The sequence below is a fragment of the Nomascus leucogenys genome, chromosome 10, assembly GCF_006542625.1.
Source record: "Nomascus leucogenys isolate Asia chromosome 10, Asia_NLE_v1, whole genome shotgun sequence".
Taxonomy (NCBI): Eukaryota; Metazoa; Chordata; class Mammalia; order Primates; family Hylobatidae; genus Nomascus; species Nomascus leucogenys.
Window position 1 is genome coordinate 90,899,932 of NC_044390.1, and position 17,362 is coordinate 90,917,293.

The 17,362-nt window shown below is 46.2% G+C and overlaps 1 protein-coding gene across 4 annotated transcripts in view; it reads left to right on the top strand.

Annotated features, from left to right (window-relative positions):
• Positions 1-13,456, top strand: part of TCTN2 (tectonic family member 2) — a 38,743-nt gene extending 25,287 nt beyond the window's left edge. Inside the window, exons 11-18 of one of the 4 annotated variants that reach the window (XM_030821619.1) lie at positions 251-328; positions 1,464-1,544; positions 2,137-2,248; positions 4,746-4,852; positions 9,596-9,752; positions 11,780-11,905; positions 12,039-12,127; positions 12,660-13,456. In XM_030821619.1, the coding sequence (XP_030677479.1) occupies positions 251-328; positions 1,464-1,544; positions 2,137-2,248; positions 4,746-4,852; positions 9,596-9,752; positions 11,780-11,905; positions 12,039-12,127; positions 12,660-12,760 (851 nt within the window). In that variant the 3' untranslated portion in view covers positions 12,761-13,456. The remainder of the gene's footprint in view (positions 1-250; positions 329-1,463; positions 1,545-2,136; positions 2,249-4,745; positions 4,853-9,595; positions 9,753-11,779; positions 11,906-12,038; positions 12,128-12,659) is intronic. The other 3 variants (XM_030821620.1, XM_030821622.1, XM_030821621.1) reach the window with 3 other exon arrangements.
• The last annotated feature ends 3,906 nt before the right edge of the window (positions 13,457-17,362 follow it).

The window sequence follows — 17,362 nt, forward strand, 5'->3', positions numbered from 1 at the left end:
ACCCAGGAGGCAGAGCTTGCAGTGAGCCGAGATTGTGCCACTGCACTCCAGCCTGGGAGACAGAGCGAGACTCCGTCTAAAAAAAAAAAAAACAAAAAACTAAGACTTGTCTCTTATGTGCATTTATGATTTAATCAACGAGAGTATACTTTGCAAGACAAAATGCAATTTTAAGGTAAAACGCTATGGAGAATAATTTCTTTTCCTATTGAAATGGTGCACATTATATTTTATTTTGTTTTATTTCTAGGGATAATGACACAGAGATTTGTAGTAAAATTTTTAAGCTATAATAGTGGTAATGAAGAAGAATTATCTGGAAATCCAGGTAAGATGAGTATATGCCAGTCACTGATCTTACAAACATACTTTAGTTCAACACTCCCAGCCATCAGGATGATTATAAGTAACTCTCTCCAATTTTAGTTTCTGACTCTGACCTTTTTCCCTATTATTTCTTTTTCTTTTTTTGAGACGGAGTCTTGCTCTGTTGCCCAGTCTGGAGTGTAGTGGCGCAATCTCGGCTCACTGCAACCTCCACCTTCTCGGTTCAAGAGATTTTCTTGCCTCGGCCTCCTGAGTAGCTGGGATTACAGGTGCACACCACCATGCCTGGCTTTTTTTTTTTTTTAAATCACACAACACAGGAAGCTTTATTCATCTGCTACTTCTCCAAAGAGAGGCTTGCAGGGTTGCTCACTTTAATATAATTTTTATATTTTTAGTAGAGACAGGCTGTTGTTCACCGTGTTGGCCAGGCTGGTCTTGAACTCCTGACCTCAAGTGATCCCCTGGCCTTAGCCTCCCAAAGTGTTGTGATTACAGGCATGAGCCACTGCCCCAGCCTCTTTATTCTCTGTTTGTTGTGGCACTGTATTCGTTTTTTTTTTTTTTTTTTTTTGAGACAGAGTTTCACTCTTGTCGCCCAGGCTGGAGTGCAATGGCACGATTTGGGCTCACTGCAACCTCCATCTTCCAGGTTCAAGCGATTCTCCTGCCTCAGCCTCTCAAGTAGCTGGGATTACAGGTGCCCACCAACACCCTCAGCAAATTTTCATACTTTTAGTAGAGACTGGGTTTCGCCATATTGGCCATACTGGTCTCGAACTCCTGACCTCAGGTGATCCACCCACCTCGGCCTCCCAAAGTGCTAGGATTACAGGCGTGAGCCACTACACCTGGCTGACATGGTATTCTTTTTGTGATAGCAATGTAATTTTTTTTTTTTTTTTTACATAGTCTGTTGTACATAGTAACAAGTTGCTGTAAATGTGAAGCATTCTTTCTCTTTAGCTACTGTTTTTTTTGAGAGACATGAAGGTGCCATCTTTCTCTCAAGGGTATTTTCGAAAGCTTCGCCTATGTGTTTTCTTTCTTTGCGCATGACTCTTGTATTATTTGCAGAGTTAGGGCTTGCTATGCTGGAGGAAACAGGCTCACGCTCCTTTGTTGTGTTCATCTAGGTTACCAACTTGGCAAGCCTGTCCGAGCTCTAAATAGCAACAGGATGAATACTGTCACGACTTTACATCTTTGGCAATCGGGTAATCCGGTCTGGTCATTATGATTAGCCCTTAGGCAAACTGGTGTTAGAAGTATTACCATATTTTGAATCTAATCAAGCAGTCAATTATTTTAAAGCCCAGTTGGTTTATTTAGCAGAGAGGTACATGCTGCTGAATAGAAGTGGTGATGGTTTTTCCTGCTTCTACAGCTTTTTAAAAAGGAATGCTAACATTGTTTGCACCTGAAGTGCTGGTTGCTAGTAGAAGAGTTTGAAATGTGAGATTGGCTTGAGAGTCCCATTTTATTGTTGCCTGTAGCCCAGGATGGTGCTAATTGGAGACATGAAAATAACTTCATTCTGAACTGCAGGAAATCTGTGCTTCAGTGGTAATTACGCACATCTGCCAGAGGCAGTGTCACTTCCGGAAGAAACCACCGCTCAGGATCTGAGAAGTCTGATAAAGGCACCTTTGTTCAGCTTTGAAAGGATTAGACTAACAGTGATCTCAGTTTTTGAAAACTGGCAACTTTATTTCTACTTACTGTTTTCTGTTTTTCACGAAAAACTGAAGTTAATCTTTACTTTTGTTTAGCAAAAAGTAGCAAAAGGATAATCTTTTTCTTTTATAGCTGGAAGGGGTCTGTGTACATCAGCAACTTTCAAACCCATTTTATTTGGAGAAAATGTACTCTCTGGATGCCTGTTAGAAGTCAGGATTAATGAAAATTGTACTCAGCTCAGGTAAGTGTTTCATTGATGAATTTATTGGCAATGTGAATGGTTTGCCTAGAATTAACTCACTACATGAATATCAAAGACAACATGAATATGAAAAATTAGAGTCAATTAAAATGTGTAAAAATGATAATAAATACAGACATGTAATACAATTTAGAGTTGATTCAAACATCAATATGAGGGAAAATAGACCTTTTTCTTTGGACTAGAGCCAGTTCATCCACATTTAAGCAAATTTCATCCACATTTAAATACATTTCTCTGGCAAAGTTTGTTCAGCTCATTGGAAACTTTTTTGTTGTTGTTGTGTGGTTTTTTTTGTTGAGATGAAGTCTCACTTTGTCACCTAGGCTGGAGTGCAGTGGTGCGATCTCGGCTCATTGCAGCTTCTGCCTCTCCGATTCAAGCAATTCTCCTGCCCTAGCCTCCCTAGGAGCTGGGATTACAGGCATGCACCACCACGCCTGGCCGATTTTTTTTTGTATTTTTAGTAGAGACGGGGTTTCACCATGTTGGTCTCGAACTCCTAACCTCAAGTGACCTTGCCCACCTCGGCCTCCCAAAGTGCTGGGATTATAGGCGTGAGCCACCGCACCTGGCCTCACTGGACCCTTATACTCCTAGAGCTGTGAAAAAGGCCAGAGCAAAGTATAACTGGGGTGATTAACTTTTTTTTTTGAGACAGGGTCTCACTGTGTTTCCCAGGCTGGGGTGCAGTGGTGCAATCATGGCTTACTGCAGCCCCAACCTCCCCAGGCTCAGGTGTTCCTCCACCTGCCTTGGCCTCCTAAAGTGCTGGGATTACAGGCGTGAGCCACTCTGCCGGCCTATATATTCTGTTTTTGTTTTTGTTTTTTGAGACAGAGTTTCACTCTTGTTGCCCAGGCTGGAGTGCAATGGCATAATCTCTGCTCACTGCAGCCTCCGCCTCCCAGGTTCAAGCGATTCTCCTGCCTCAGCCTCCCGAGTAGCTGGGATTACAGGCATGTGCCACCTCGCCTGGCTAATTTTGTATTTTTAGTAGAGACGGGGTTTCTCCATGTTGGTCAGGCTGGTCTTGAACTCCTGACCTCAGGTGATCTGCCCGCCTCAGCCTCCTAAAGTGCTGGGATTACAGGTGTGAGCCACTGTGCCCAGCCTTGGTTTTTTTTTTTTTTTTGACAGTAGCCATCCTAATAGATACTAAGTGGTACCTCATTGTGGTTTTGATTGCATGCATTCTTTTTGGCTTGTTCGTTTTCTGAGACAAGATCTCACTCCCTTACCCAGACTGGAGTGCAGTGGTGTGATCACGGCTCGTTGCAGCCTGACCCTCTGGAGTTCAGGTGATCCTCGCACTTCAGCCTCCCGACTATCTTGGAGTAGAGGTGTGTGCTGTAATGCCTGGCTGATTTTTCATATTTTTTGTAGAGATGGGGTTTCACCATGTTGTTCAGGCTGCTCTCAAACTCCTGGGCTCAAACGATCCTCCTGCCTTGGCCTCCCAAAGTGCTGGGGTTACAAGCATGAACCATTATGCCCGGCCTGCATGCATTCTTACACACATTTTATCTGTTACATATCCCAAGATGTGTAGTTCTTTGGGAAGCAGGAAGAAATGGGGGAAACATTGAGAAGTTAGGGAAAACTGGTACAAATTATTGGCAGCAGCTCCTGATTATAGATTGTGAGGCCTGAGTCCATGGGCAGAGTCCCTCTCCTGCAGTTCATGAGATTTGTACCCTTCAATGACAGTACTGGGAAGGAGGGAATGCTACGTTCCAACTCTTAGTCTTCACTTAATTTTATGACTCAAAATTCCAGCTAGATATTTAGGTTACTTTTACTGTTGGATCACTCTGGCCCACGAACTTATCCTGGTAACTTGATGTGTGCTCTACCTCCCTCCTAAGTTTGGTGACAGTCGGCAGAGTTTGTGAACCATGTGATTCCCAACTTAAGTTACTAACATTTTTTTTTTTTTTTTTTGAGACAGAGTCTTGCTCTGTCACCTAGGCTGGAGTGCAGTGGTACCATCTCAGCTCACTGTAGCCTTAACCCCACAAGGCTTATGTGCTCCTCCCACCTCAGCCTCCCGAGTAGTTGGGACTATAGGTGCATGCCACCATGCCTGGCTAATTTTTGTATTTTTTTGTAGAGGCAGAGTTTCGCCCTGTTGCCCAGGCTGGTCTTGAACTCCTAAGCTCAAGCAATCCTCCCACCTCAGGCTCCCAAAGTGTTGGGATTACAGGTGTGAGCCACTGCACCCGGCTAAGTTACTAACATTTTAAGTCTAAAGTAAAAGATTGCTTTTGTTTGTCTCCCCCAGGTGTGTAGGTCCATCCTGGAAAGGCCATCAAACACACCTAGTCCATGGGTGACACCCAGCCAGTTTTTAATGCCAGTTCCTCTGGCAGTTTTTAATTTAGGCACTCGGAAGTGAAACCCGGACATTCACTGGAAATGACTTTAGGACAAGACCTGCTGGCCATGAGCTGAGAAATGTCTTACTCTCTTGCAGGAAGAATGCTGTTGAAAGACTTGATTCATTAATACAAGCGACTCATGTTGCAATGAGAGGCAACTCCGATTATGCTGATCTTAGTGATGGCTGGCTCGAAATAATACGTAAGTCAAACCCGGGTACAATAAAGCCTGTAACTTGGTTGCTATGACTACCAACTGTAGTCGCAGCATTACAGCCCAACCCAGTAGGTCATCTTCCTGAGGCTTGACTGCGGCTTAACTGGACGTTTGCCCAGGGGTTAGCTCTCCAGGCAGGAAACTTGGCATGTCTTTTTCTTCTTATTCACAATGACTTTCTTGGTATTTTTTTTTTTTTTTTTTTTTTTTTTTTTGAGACAGGGTTTCATTCTGTCACCCAGGCTGGAGTGCAGTGGTACAGTCACAGCTCATTGCAGCCTCATCCTCCCAGGCTCAAGGGATCCTCCCGCCTCAGCCGTCCAAGTAGCTGGCACCACAGGTGTGTGCCACCACATCTGGCTAATTTTTTGTATTATTTGTAGAAATGGGTTTCGCCATGTTGCCCAGGCTGGTCATTAACTCCTGGGCTTACGTGATCTGCCCACCCCAGCCTCTTAAAGTATTGGGATTACAGGCATGAGCCCCTGTGCCTGGCCAACAACAGTCTTTGTGAAAGAAAGTCTAGGCTGGGAGCAGTGGCTGACGCCTATAATCCCAGCGCTTTGGGAGGCCAATGCAAGAGGATTGCTTGAGGCCAGGAGTTTTTTTTTTTGTTTTGTTTTGTTTTTTTTTGAGACGGAGTCTTGCTTTTGTCACCCATGCTGGAGTGGAATGGCACAATCTCGGCTCACTGCAACCTCTGCCTCCTGGGTTCAGGTGATTCTCCTGCCTCAGCCTCCCGAGTAGCTGGGATTACAGGTGCCCACCACCACGCCTGGCTAATTTTTGTATTTTTAAAATAGAGATGGGGTTTCACCATGTTGGCCAGGCTGGTCTTGAACTCCTGACCTTGTGATCCACCTGCCTCAGCCTCCCAAAGTGCTGGGATTATAGGCGTTAGCCACCGTGCCCGGCTGAGGCCAGGAGCTTAAGACCAGCCTGGGCAACATAGTGAGACCTTGTCTCTATGAAAAATTTAAAAAATTAGTCGGATGTGGTGGCATGTCCCTGCAGTCCCAGCTATTTGGGATGCTGAGGAAAGAGGATCGCTGGAGCCTAGGAGTTTGAGGCTACAGTGAGCTCTGATTACACCACCACACTCCAAACTGGATGACAGAGCAAGATCCTGACTCTAAAAATAAAACAAAATAAAATAAAATACATTAAAACAAAGTCCAAGCAAGGTTTGAAGAGTTTTAGTGCATTTCCGTTTGCATTGCTGTTTTTGATTGCCAGGAATACAGGCATTTGAGAATTGACTTTGGAATTTATAAAGGTAATTTTGTTAACTTAAAAGAAAATAAAGTGATTGAAAATATTGTGATAGAAGCCAGACACAAAAGACCACGTATTGTATGACTCAATTTATATGCAGTGTCCAGAACGGGCAATGTATAGAGACAGCAGATTAGTGGATGCCAGAGGTGGAGGAGTTGGGAGGAAATGTGGAGAGACTGCCGTGGGTAAAGGATTTCTTCGCAGAGTGATAAAATGTTCTAAAATAGAATCTGCTGATTGTTACACAGCTTTGTGACTATACCAGAAACCATCGAATTGCACACTTTAAGTGGGTGGATTGTATAGTATGTGAACTATATCTCAATAAAGCTGTCAAGAAAGAAAGTAATTAAGGTGCAACAGATTGGCCGGGCTCAGTGGCTCACGCCTGTAATCCCAGCACTTTGGGAGGCCGAGGTGGGTGGATCATGAGGTCAGGAGCTCGAGATCATCCTGGCTAACACAGGTGAAACCCCGTCTCTACTAAAAATATATAAAAAAAAAAATTAGCCGGGCGTGGTGGCGGGCGCCTGTAGTCCCAGCTACTCGGGAGGCTGAGGCAGGAGAATGGCGGGAACCCGGGAGGCGGAGCTTGCTGTGAGCCGAGATTGCGCCACTGCACTCCAGCCTGGGCGACAGAGCGAGACTCCGTCTCACAAAAAAAAAAAAAAAAAAAAAGGTGCAACAGATCTAATAATAGCAGGGATCATGGGGATGGGGGCCAGATAGAAAGACTTGACAGCCCAGTGCCTTTGGCCAAAGGTATTTGCAGTATTGAATTGGCAAGTAGATCATACACAAAGGGAAGAAGATGTACCACATGTACATGGAATAAAGGTAAACCAGACTTTAAAGCTTCTTCACCAGGCCCGATTTCACCTCCGAATCCAAAATGTCCTTTGAATCATGGAGATCCAGCTCATTGGGTTATGTTGCAGAGGCCCAAGGTCACAGTGAGTTTTGGCAGAGCTAGAATGAAAACCTGGGATTCCAACCTCTTTCCTCTGTTCCCTGGTAGCAAGTTAGGTAACTTCCCGGTTTCTTGGGGAGTCTTGAGTGTGTAAATACTTTGAATAGAAAGCTTTTTTTATTGAGCTAATTAATGGAATTGCCTTTTGGGACCAGAAAGAGCCCAATGAGTGTGCACATCTGCTTTGCCCCTGCCCTGCTCTCCCTGCAGATGCTGCTCTGCCCCTCTCCTCTGCCTGGTGGGTAGGGATCAGCCCTCTGGATCCTGCCCTTGCCCTTTCTATCCCCTCTGAGGTCAGCTAGGCTCAGTGGGCTGGAATTCACACAACAGCCCATACAGACACACACCTGTATTGTGCCCACTCCTTGTGATTGGGGTCATGGTGATGAGGACCCTCCCTTCCCCCTCTGTGGTCATGGCTCATGTGATATGTCTGTGAGCTTGAGGTGCCCCAGACCACTCTCTGACTTGGGTAGGGAGTCCTGTTGGACCCCCACCCCCACGGGGCACTCAGGCTGCTGTTTGCTTATCTAGCTGGTGCTCAAGGCACTGGGCTCAGACCTAGATCCTCATTTGCAAACGGAACCCAGAGGTCGAGCTTGTCAAGCCCTGGGCTCTGCCACCCAGGCCAGCTAGATAGGCTGTGGAATGACCCTGAGGGCTGGAGAAAAGTCAGCACTTGGGAAATAAATGGTAGGGAAAATGTCCAGACGGAGAACCCAGGTTGATGAGGTATGAAATCAGTGTGGTGATGACATTTTGTTGCCTTCAAGGTGAAAGGGGTTAGCTTTTATTTCATGTCTGAGCCAAAAAGCAACCTTGATCCTGGTTAATAAGCAGAAGTGGTGTTGACACATTTATAAGGAAATTAGACATAAAACAGTGTTACTGACCTTTGGAATCCCTGAAGGAGCAAAGAACCCCCTTCAGAGGAGCCGTAGAACCTACCCTACTTCCTCTCATTGACCTTGCTGGGTTTTCTCCAAGATAAATGCAAATTCATTTCTCATTCAATTTCATTCTCTTCCAGTTGTATTAATACTATGGTAACACATTAGGAAATTACTTACCTATCTAATACATACTAATTAAAGTTGTTAGTATGGATTTTGTTTTATTATTATTATTTTTTCAATTATTATCATTATTTTTTTTTTGAGATGGAGTCTCACTTTGTTGCCCAGGCTGGAGTGCAGTGGCATGATCTCGGCTCACTGCAACCTCCACCTCCCAGGTTCAAGTGATTCTCCTGCCTCAGCCTCCCGAGTAGCTGGGATTACAGGCATGTGCCACCATGCCTGGCCAATTTTTATATTTTTAGTAGAGACAGAGTTTCACCATGTTGGCCAGGCTGGTCTCGAACTCCTGACCTCAGGTCATCCACCCACCTCAGCCTCCCAAAGTGCTGGGATTACAGGCGTGAACCACCACGCCCAACTGATTTTTATTTTTATTTTTTGAGATGAGGTTCTCACTCTTGTCCAGGCTGGAGTGTAGTGGCACCATGCCATCGTGGCTCACCGCAGCCTCGACTTCCCAGGCTGAAGCAATCCTCTCACCTCAGCCTTCTGGGTAGCTGGTGTGTGCTACAGGTGTGTGCCACCATGCCTGGCTATTTTATTTTTCTCGAGAAGACAGGGTTTTGCCATGTTGCCCAGGCTGGTCTCAAACTCCTGGGCTCAAGCAGTGCTTCTACCTCGACCTCCCAAAGTGCTAGGATTATCGGTATGAGCCACTGTGCCTGGCCTAAAGTTGTTAGTATGGATTTTAAATGTCTTACACAGCTTTTACTAGAACTGTGACTGCATGGAATAACGATGGCATTTTACTGCAATTATATATGTTTCTGTTAAAAGGCTGGGTAGATTTCAGTGGGAGCTTGGAAACTGAATCATGATTTATGGCTTTAATATGTGGGTCAGGGCTTTTGAGTTCCAGTGACTGGCTAACATACAAGGAAACTTTTTTTTTTTTGAGACGGAGTCTCACTCTGTCACCAGGCTGCAGTGCAGCGGCGTGATCTTGGCTCACTGCAAGCTCCGCCTCCCAGGTTCACGCCATTCTCCTGCCTCAGCCTCCCAAGTAACTGGGACTACAGGCGAGCACCACCGTGCCCAGCTAATTTTTGTACTTTTAGTAGAGACAGGGTTTCACCATGTTGGCCAGAATGGTCTCGATCTCTTGACCTCGTGATCTGCCCGCCTCGGCCTCCCAAAGTGCTGGGATTACGGTGTGAGCCACTGCGTCCGGCCCATACAAGGAAATATTTTAAACGCAATATTTATTAGTTCCATCCTATGCCTTGTAGACTTTAAGGGATAACACAGTTATGGAGTGACAAGTAACTAGAGCCTGTAAGAGACTAAAGCCTCATTAATGTGATGCCTGCCTGATAGTATTCCCCATTTTGGTTATTATGACATTGTAGGAAAACTTATCAAATTATTCTTTGAAAAGTGTATAACTTAACATTTCTATAGGTGTAGATGCCCCTGATCCAGGTGCAGACCAGCTGGCTAGCAGTGTGAACGGCATGTGCCTGGATATTCCTGCTCACCTGAGCATCCGCATCCTCATCTCGGATGCTGGCGCAGTGGAAGGGATTACTCAGCAGGAGATACTTGGCGTAGAGACAAGGTATGATCACATCTTGGATCACTGTAGTTTAGAGAGAGTCAGGAAAGTTGAGAGCATTCCGAACAATAGGGAAATGTTTATTTAGAAACTGATTGTTTATTTACAACGTGCAATTATTAGCAAGATGTTTATATGCACATATAGAATATGTATGAACTATGTGTATAATGGAGACTTATTCTCACAAGTATTTATAAAGCCATGTGTAAGAGAGTCTGCAAGGTATTTTAGGGAGTACAAAGATGAATAAAGGGCTCCTTAGTGCTAAGTATATTTTGAAATCCATGAATGTAACTGATATGCTGATCAGAGAATATTGTCTGTGGTTAGAGACTTTGGCAGCAGATAGGTTCAAATCATGGCTGTCCTACTTAGGAGCTGTGTGGCACTGGCCAGTTACTTAACCTTTCTGAGCTGTGGTTTCCTCCTCTGTAATATGGTGATAATACCTTTATGTATCAAGCCTCCATCAGTTTTTTTTTTTGAGACAGAGTCTTGCTCCATCTCCAGGCTAGTGTGCAGTGGCAATATCTCAGCTCACTGCAACCTCCGACTCTCTGGTTCAAGCGATTCTCCTGCCTCAGCCTCCCGAGTAGCTGGGATTACAGGCACGTGCCACCACGTCCAGCTAATTTTTGTATTTTTAGTAAAGACAGGGTTTCACCCTTTTGGCCAGGATGGTCTCAATCTCCTGACCTCAGGATCTGCCCGCCTCGGCCTCTCAAAGTGCTGGGATTACAGGCATGAGCCACCACGCCCAGCCTGCCTCCATCGGTTTTAAGTGACAGGCGCCCAGTTCATACTGACTTAAGCAAAAAGGGGAGTTTATTGGTTCAAGTTCACAGTAATCCACATACAGCTAGTTCATGGTTCATGGTTCCAGTGTGGTCAGGGATCTTTTTGTTTTCCTATCTTAGCTCCTCTTCCTTTGGGTTGGCTTCATTCTCAGGGAGGTTCTCCTCAAGAGATGGCAAAGATCAGCACCAGCAATCCAGGCTTATGTCACTGCAGCAAGTTCAGTGGGGAGAAAGCCTCTTTCCTCTTTCTTTTCTTTCTTTCTTTCTTTCTTTTTTTTGAGGCGGGGTTTCACTCTTGTTACCCAGGCTGGAGTGCAGTGGCGCCATCTTGGTTGTCGGCAACTTTCCCCTCCCGGATTCAAGCGATTATCCTGCCTCAGCCTCCTGAGTAGCTGAGGTTACACGCATGCGGCACCTCGCCTGGCTGATTTTGTATTTTTGGTAGAGATGGGGTTTCTCCATGTTGGTCAGGCTGGTCTTAAACTCCCGACCTGAGGTGATCTGCCCGCCTCAGCCTCTTGAAGTGGTGGGATTACAGGCATGAGCCACTGCGCCCGGCCCCTCCTCTTTCTCAAAATAGATCTAGGCAGACTTTTATTGGTTCAGTTTGGGTCATGTGCTTCTTTCTGAACCAATCCCTATGACTGGGACAATGGACAGCTCTTATTGGCTAGGCTTAGGTGATGGGTGCACCTCTGGATTAGAGCCAATCCCTTCTGCTCCACTGAACTGGGAATGGAGAGTGGTGGCTCTGCAAGGGAAAATGGGAGTGCAGTTACCACCTCCGCAGTACTCTTTTGAGGATAACATGAGATGGTGTGTTGCAAGCAGGTTATTTCTGTGCCTCGAACGTGGAAAGCCCGCAATAAGTGGCTAGCTGCTGCTTTTATTATTATATTGTTTGAGAAAAACAGGCGATGAACAAAGGTATCTTTGATAGCACCTGTATAAAATGCACTGGCTGGAGAGGAGTGAGACTGACCACAAGACTGGCAGATGTCGCTGGGCGGCAGGCCCATGACAGGTTATTAGGAATTTCTCTTCTCCTTGGATCTGTCTGTGGAAATGGACAAAGACAATGGACAAATACAAAGAAAAAACAGCGCAGGTAGAATGTGAAACTTCTTAGGAGAACCTCAGGTTATATTGTGATTGCATCCGTTACCTGCTGTTCTTGGTGGAATAGAACTGAATGGTGGCTATGCTGACCATGTGATCTTTCCCTCCTAGGTTCTCCTCAGTGAACTGGCAGTACCAGTGTGGGCTCACCTGTGAGCACAAGGCCGACCTTCTCCCTATCAGTGCATCCGTCCAGTTTATTAAAATTCCTGCACAGTTACCCCTCCCCCTGACAAGGTACTCCAGTTGCTCACCTAGTTGACATTAGGAAGCAGAAAAATAGACATTTGAAAATTGGAAGTTTATTCCTTTAATCAAGTTCTAATACTTCTCACTTGTAGTTTTTGTAACCCTCTAAAATGTTTTCTAGATTCCAGATCAATTATACAGAGTATGACTGCAACAGAAATGAGGTGTGTTGGCCGCAGCTTCTTTATCCATGGACTCAGTATTATCAAGGTAGGGTGAAACAGATTTCTATGATCAATTATGTTATATCAATTAAAAAGAAATTTAAAATGATGTCTAAATGTTACAGAAAGCATAAAACATATAGAAACTTAAAAAAAAGTATGGAGAATATTGCTACTTGGAAGTGATCACCATTACTGTTTTGGCTTAGTTTATTTCTACCTACACTGTTTTTTTTTTTTAGACAGACTCTTGCTCTGACACCCTGGCTGGAGTGCAGTGGCACAATCTCAGCTCACTGCAACCATTGCCTTCTGGGTTTAGACGATTCTCGTGCCTCAGCCTTTGGAGTAGCTGGGATTACAGCACCAACACGCCTGGCTATTTTTGTATTTTTAGTAGAGACAGGGTTTCACCGTGCTGGCCAGGCTGGTCTTGAACTGGCCTCAAGTGATCCGCCCTCCTTGGCCTCCCAAAGTGTTAGGATTACAGGAGTGAGCCACCATGCCCAGCCTCTACCTACACTGTTATCAAAAGAGTTAAGAAATACAGCTGTTTAATTTTGTCCATTGTTTTTCAGGGGAGCTGCATTCTCAGTGTGTTGCTAAGGGCTTACTGTTGCTGTTGTTCCTCACATTGGCCTTGTTCCTCAGCAACCCCTGGACCAGAATATGCCTATAGTGAGACAACCACCTGGCTTTTTTTTTTTTTTTTAAGATGGAGTTTTGCTCTTGTTGCCCAGGCTGAAGTCATCTCGGCTCACTGCAACCACCTCCTCTTGGGTTCAAGCGATTCTCCTGCCTCAGCCTCTGGAGAACTGGGATTACAGGCACGCACCACCACGCCTGTCTAATTTTGTATTTTTAGTAGAGACAGGGTTCCACCGTATTGGCCAGGCTGCTCTCGAACTGCTGACCTCGTGATCTGCCCATCTTGGCCTCCCAAAGTGCTGAGATTACAGGCATGAGCCACCGCACCCGGCCTTTTTTTTTTTTTTTTTTTGAGGCAGGGTCTCACTCTGTCACCCAGGCTGGAGTGCAGTGCACAATCTCGGCTCACTGTAGTCTCTGCCTCCCAAGCAATCCTCCCACCTCAGCCTCTGGTGTAGCCGGGACCACAGATGCTCCACCACGCCTAGCTGTATTTTTGGTAAAGACGGGGTTTCGCCATGTTGCCCAGGCTGGTCTGTAACTCCTGAGCTCAGATGATCTGCCCACCTCGGCCTCCCAAAGTGCTGGGATCACAGACGTGAGCCACTGCGTCCGGTCCATCTGACTTCTCAAAGACTTTAGACCTTGACTTCAGTGATTTGTTGTAGTCTTGTATGCTTCTCTATAAAATTTTAATAAATGAAATGTCTTATTTTTGTAGAAAATTTTTATTAGTGCCCTGTGACTTTAATTCATATATGTGGCTATCCAATGCAGAATGAATATTCTCATCGCTGGCCTGGACTGAGTAAAATGCATGAGAAGAACTCAAGAAATGTTAGAAATTTTAGCTTATCACAAATCAGTTAAAGTCATAGGAGTTTTATTTATACCAGAGAGAATCAGTCTTTTCTTTAGTTTTTAATACATTTGTGTTGATTGATGTTTCCCATATGCCATAGGAAGGATTAAGAAATCCTTAAAAATGCATGTAATACAAAAACACAAAATAATTGATGGGGAAAGATGTGGGGGCTGTGGGAGGAAAATAATAAGAGAAAAGTAAAACAAAACCAGGGGCACACGTAAGCCCTAAAATATATGCCAAAGGTTGCATTTAGCAGAAGCAGACCCCTAATTCATTCTTTCTTTATTTTTTAGAGACAGGTTCTCCCTCTCTTGTCCAGGCTGGAGTGCAGTGGCACGATCATATCTTACTGTAAACTCAAACACCTGGGTTCAAGCGATTCTCCCCCAAGTAGCTGGGACTACAGATGTGTGTGCCACCATGCCTGGCTATTTTTTTTTTTTTTTTTTAGTAGACAGGGGTCTGGCTATGTTGCCCAGCTTGGCCTCAAACTCCTGGCTTTAGTGATCCTCCCACCTAAGCCTCCCAAAGTGCTGGGATTACCAGCAGGAGCCACCATGCCCAACCAAGACCCCAGTTTACAAAAACCCAAGTATGATTAGCTATAGGAATTATGAAATCTATTCATTAATACAGGAATTATGAAATCTATTCATTAAAAATTAACTGGTTATCAATGAAGGACAGTTTTTCCTAGCTGAGTCTTGACAAATTTCTCCCATGGGCCCTCACATGGGAACAGTCAACCCCACTCAGTGGGGAGAATGGATTTCTTTTTTTTTTTTTTTTTGAGACACGGTCTTACTCTGTTACCCAGGCTGGAGAGGCGGAGAGCAGTGGCAAAATTACGGCTCACTGCAGCCTCGACCTCCTGAGCTCAAGTGATCCTCCCACCTTAGCCTGCCACGTAGCTGGGACCACAGGCTTATACCTGGCTAGTTTTTGTATTATTTTTTTTTTTTTTTCGTAGAGAAGGGGGTCTCCCTATGTTACCCAGGCTGGTCTCGAACTCTAAGGCTCAAGTGATCTACCTGCCTCAGCCTCCCAAAGTGCTGGGATTATAGGTATGAGCTGCTGTGCCCAGCCCTGGAATAGATGTTTTAGCCACGGTCCTACAGTGGCCACATGGCACATCACCTGTTAAGTTTTCTTTGTGTGCCAGGTAACTTAGTTGTTTCAGATGGATTTTGTATGTTATTTAAGCCTAATTTTGAAAAATGATTATTTTCCCTTTTATACTTTTTGATCAAATTCCTAGTGCCTGCTGATACCCAGCACCACATAAAATGTGCTGTTTCATCTTCGCTACAGAGTTTCTACCCAGGGGGAGTTTCGAATTTTCCTCCAGTCTGAAGTCCATTTTCTTTTTTCTTTTTTTTTTCGAGACGGAGTCTCGCTCTATTGCCCAGGTTGGAGTGCAGTGGCATGATCTTGGCTCACTGCATGCTCCACCTCCTGGGTTCACGCCATTCTCCTGCCTTAGCCTCCTGAGTAACTGGGACTACAGGTGCCCACCACCATGCCCAGCTAATTTTTTGTATTTTTAGTAGAGACAGGGTTGCACCATGTTAGCCAGGATGCTCTCGATCTCCTGACCTCGTGATCCGCCCGCCTCGGCCTCCCAAAGTGCTGGGATTACAGGCGTGAGCCACTGCGCCTGGCCTGAGTCCATTTTCAAATAGGGGGATAAGCTAGTCATTGCAGAGGTCATAAGTTTCTGCATGATGGAAATACTGTGAATTTCAGCATCTGTACTGTGGTGGTGGTGGGCCTTTACCCAACCCCTCTAGGGCTGACTCAGGAATCTAGGTCAGTACTGGACTGATGGAGCTGGGGTCTGAGTCAATTATTGTTTGAACTTCAGCCATTTGAATTTACCTTCACAGTTCTTACTGTATCTTTTTGTTGTTGCTGTTTCTTTTGAAACAGAGTGTCACTCTGTCTCCCAGGCTGGAGTCCAGGGGTGCCATCTTGGCTCACTGCAAGCTCCACCTCCCAGGTTCAAGCGATTCTCTTGCCCCAGCCTCCTGAGTAGCTGGGACTACAGGTGGCCCCCACCACGCCTAGCTAATTTTTGTATATTTTTAGTAGAGACGGGGTTTTGCCATGTTGTCCAGGCTGGTCTCGAACTCCTGACCTCAAGTGATCCACCTGCCTCAGCCTCCCAAAGTGTTGGGATTACAGGAGTGAGCCAGGGCACCCAGCCTAGTGTAACTAGCTTTGGATTTCAGGTATTTATGGAAAATAAATTTAAAACTTCTAAATGACAGGTAATTTAGCCTGATTTTGTGGGCTTTGTGAGGAGGCCTTTCGTACTTAAAAGAAGGAAAAAACTCAGTTTGACAGTAGAATGGGATCTGGGGTGTCTATGGTTTTAACTTTTCTAAGTTTATACATTCATGTGTGCATTCATGAACTATTTATTGAGTGGCTACTATGTGCTAGGGCTTGGAGATACCACAGTGGCAGAAAGAATGTCCCCACCTTGGTGGAGCTTCCATTCTAGCAGGGAAGACTGGCACTAACACACAGACAAGATAATTTCAGATGGTGGCAGGTGCAGTGAAAGAAATAGAACAAGGATGTGACTCCAAAGTAGAGGGGCCAGAGACAGTCTCAAGGGAGGGGATATGTAAGCAGAGACTTGACTGGGACAGCGGTGAGGTTGCGGCCTGGTGGGGGGTGGGGGCCCTGCTTCCCGGTCAGTGTGGGGAACACCCACTGGGTGCTGTGTGATTCCATCGACAGGACAAGCCTGGAGCTGGCAAATCTATCGAGACAAAATTGTCCTGTGGTGGCCAGGCCGGGCGGGAAGGGGAGACTGCAACTGAGCAGGAGGAGTCTTGCGAGGTCGGTGGGAAATGTTTGAAAACTGGATTGGGATGCTGGCTGCACACTCCAACTTCACGAAGAAGCCCAGGATCCCTCCGGGCGGCGGCTCACGCCTGTAATCCTAGCGCTCTGGGAGGCCGAGGCGGGAGGATCGCTTGAGTTCAGGAGTTCGAGACCAGCCTGGCCAACATGATGAAATCCCTTCTCTACAAACATTTTTAAAACAAAGTAGCCGGGTGTGATGGCGCGCGTCTGTAATCCCAGCTCCTCCAGAGGCTGAGGTGGGAGGATCGCTTGAGCTCAGGAGGTCAAGGTTGCAGCCAGCCGAGCTCGTGCCACTGCACTCCTCCCTGGGCCACAGAGGGAAACCCTATCCATAACAAAGCAGCAGCAGGGCCGGGCGCAGTGGCTCACGCCTGTAATCCCAGCACTGGGGAGGCCGAGGCAGGCGGATCACCTGAGGTCTGGAGTTTGAGACCAGCCTGGCCAACATGGTGAAACCCCGTCTCTATTAAAAATACAAAAAAATTAGCTGGACGCGGTGGCGCGCGCCTGTAGTCACAGCTACTTGAGAGTCTGAGGCTGGAAAATCGCTTGAACCTGGGAGACGGAGGTTGCAGTGAGCCGAAATCGCGCTACTGCACTCCAGCCTGTGGGACTGGGCGAGATTCCGTCACACACACACACACACACACACACGCAGCAGCACAGGGTCGTGCACTAGGAACGGGTGAGCTTCGCGGCGTGCACACTCGGCGAGACTCCTCCAGGAAAGCCGGGGAGCCGCGCGGGCTGCAGCTCTGCGTCCGGTCTGGCGGAGCGCCAGCTGCCGTGGTCGTACCCGCTGGGTTCGCGCTGGTTGGCCCTGCCGCAACGGCGTGCGGCGGCAACCTCGGGCTTCTATTGGTCGGCCGGCGGGGGGGGGCGGGACGC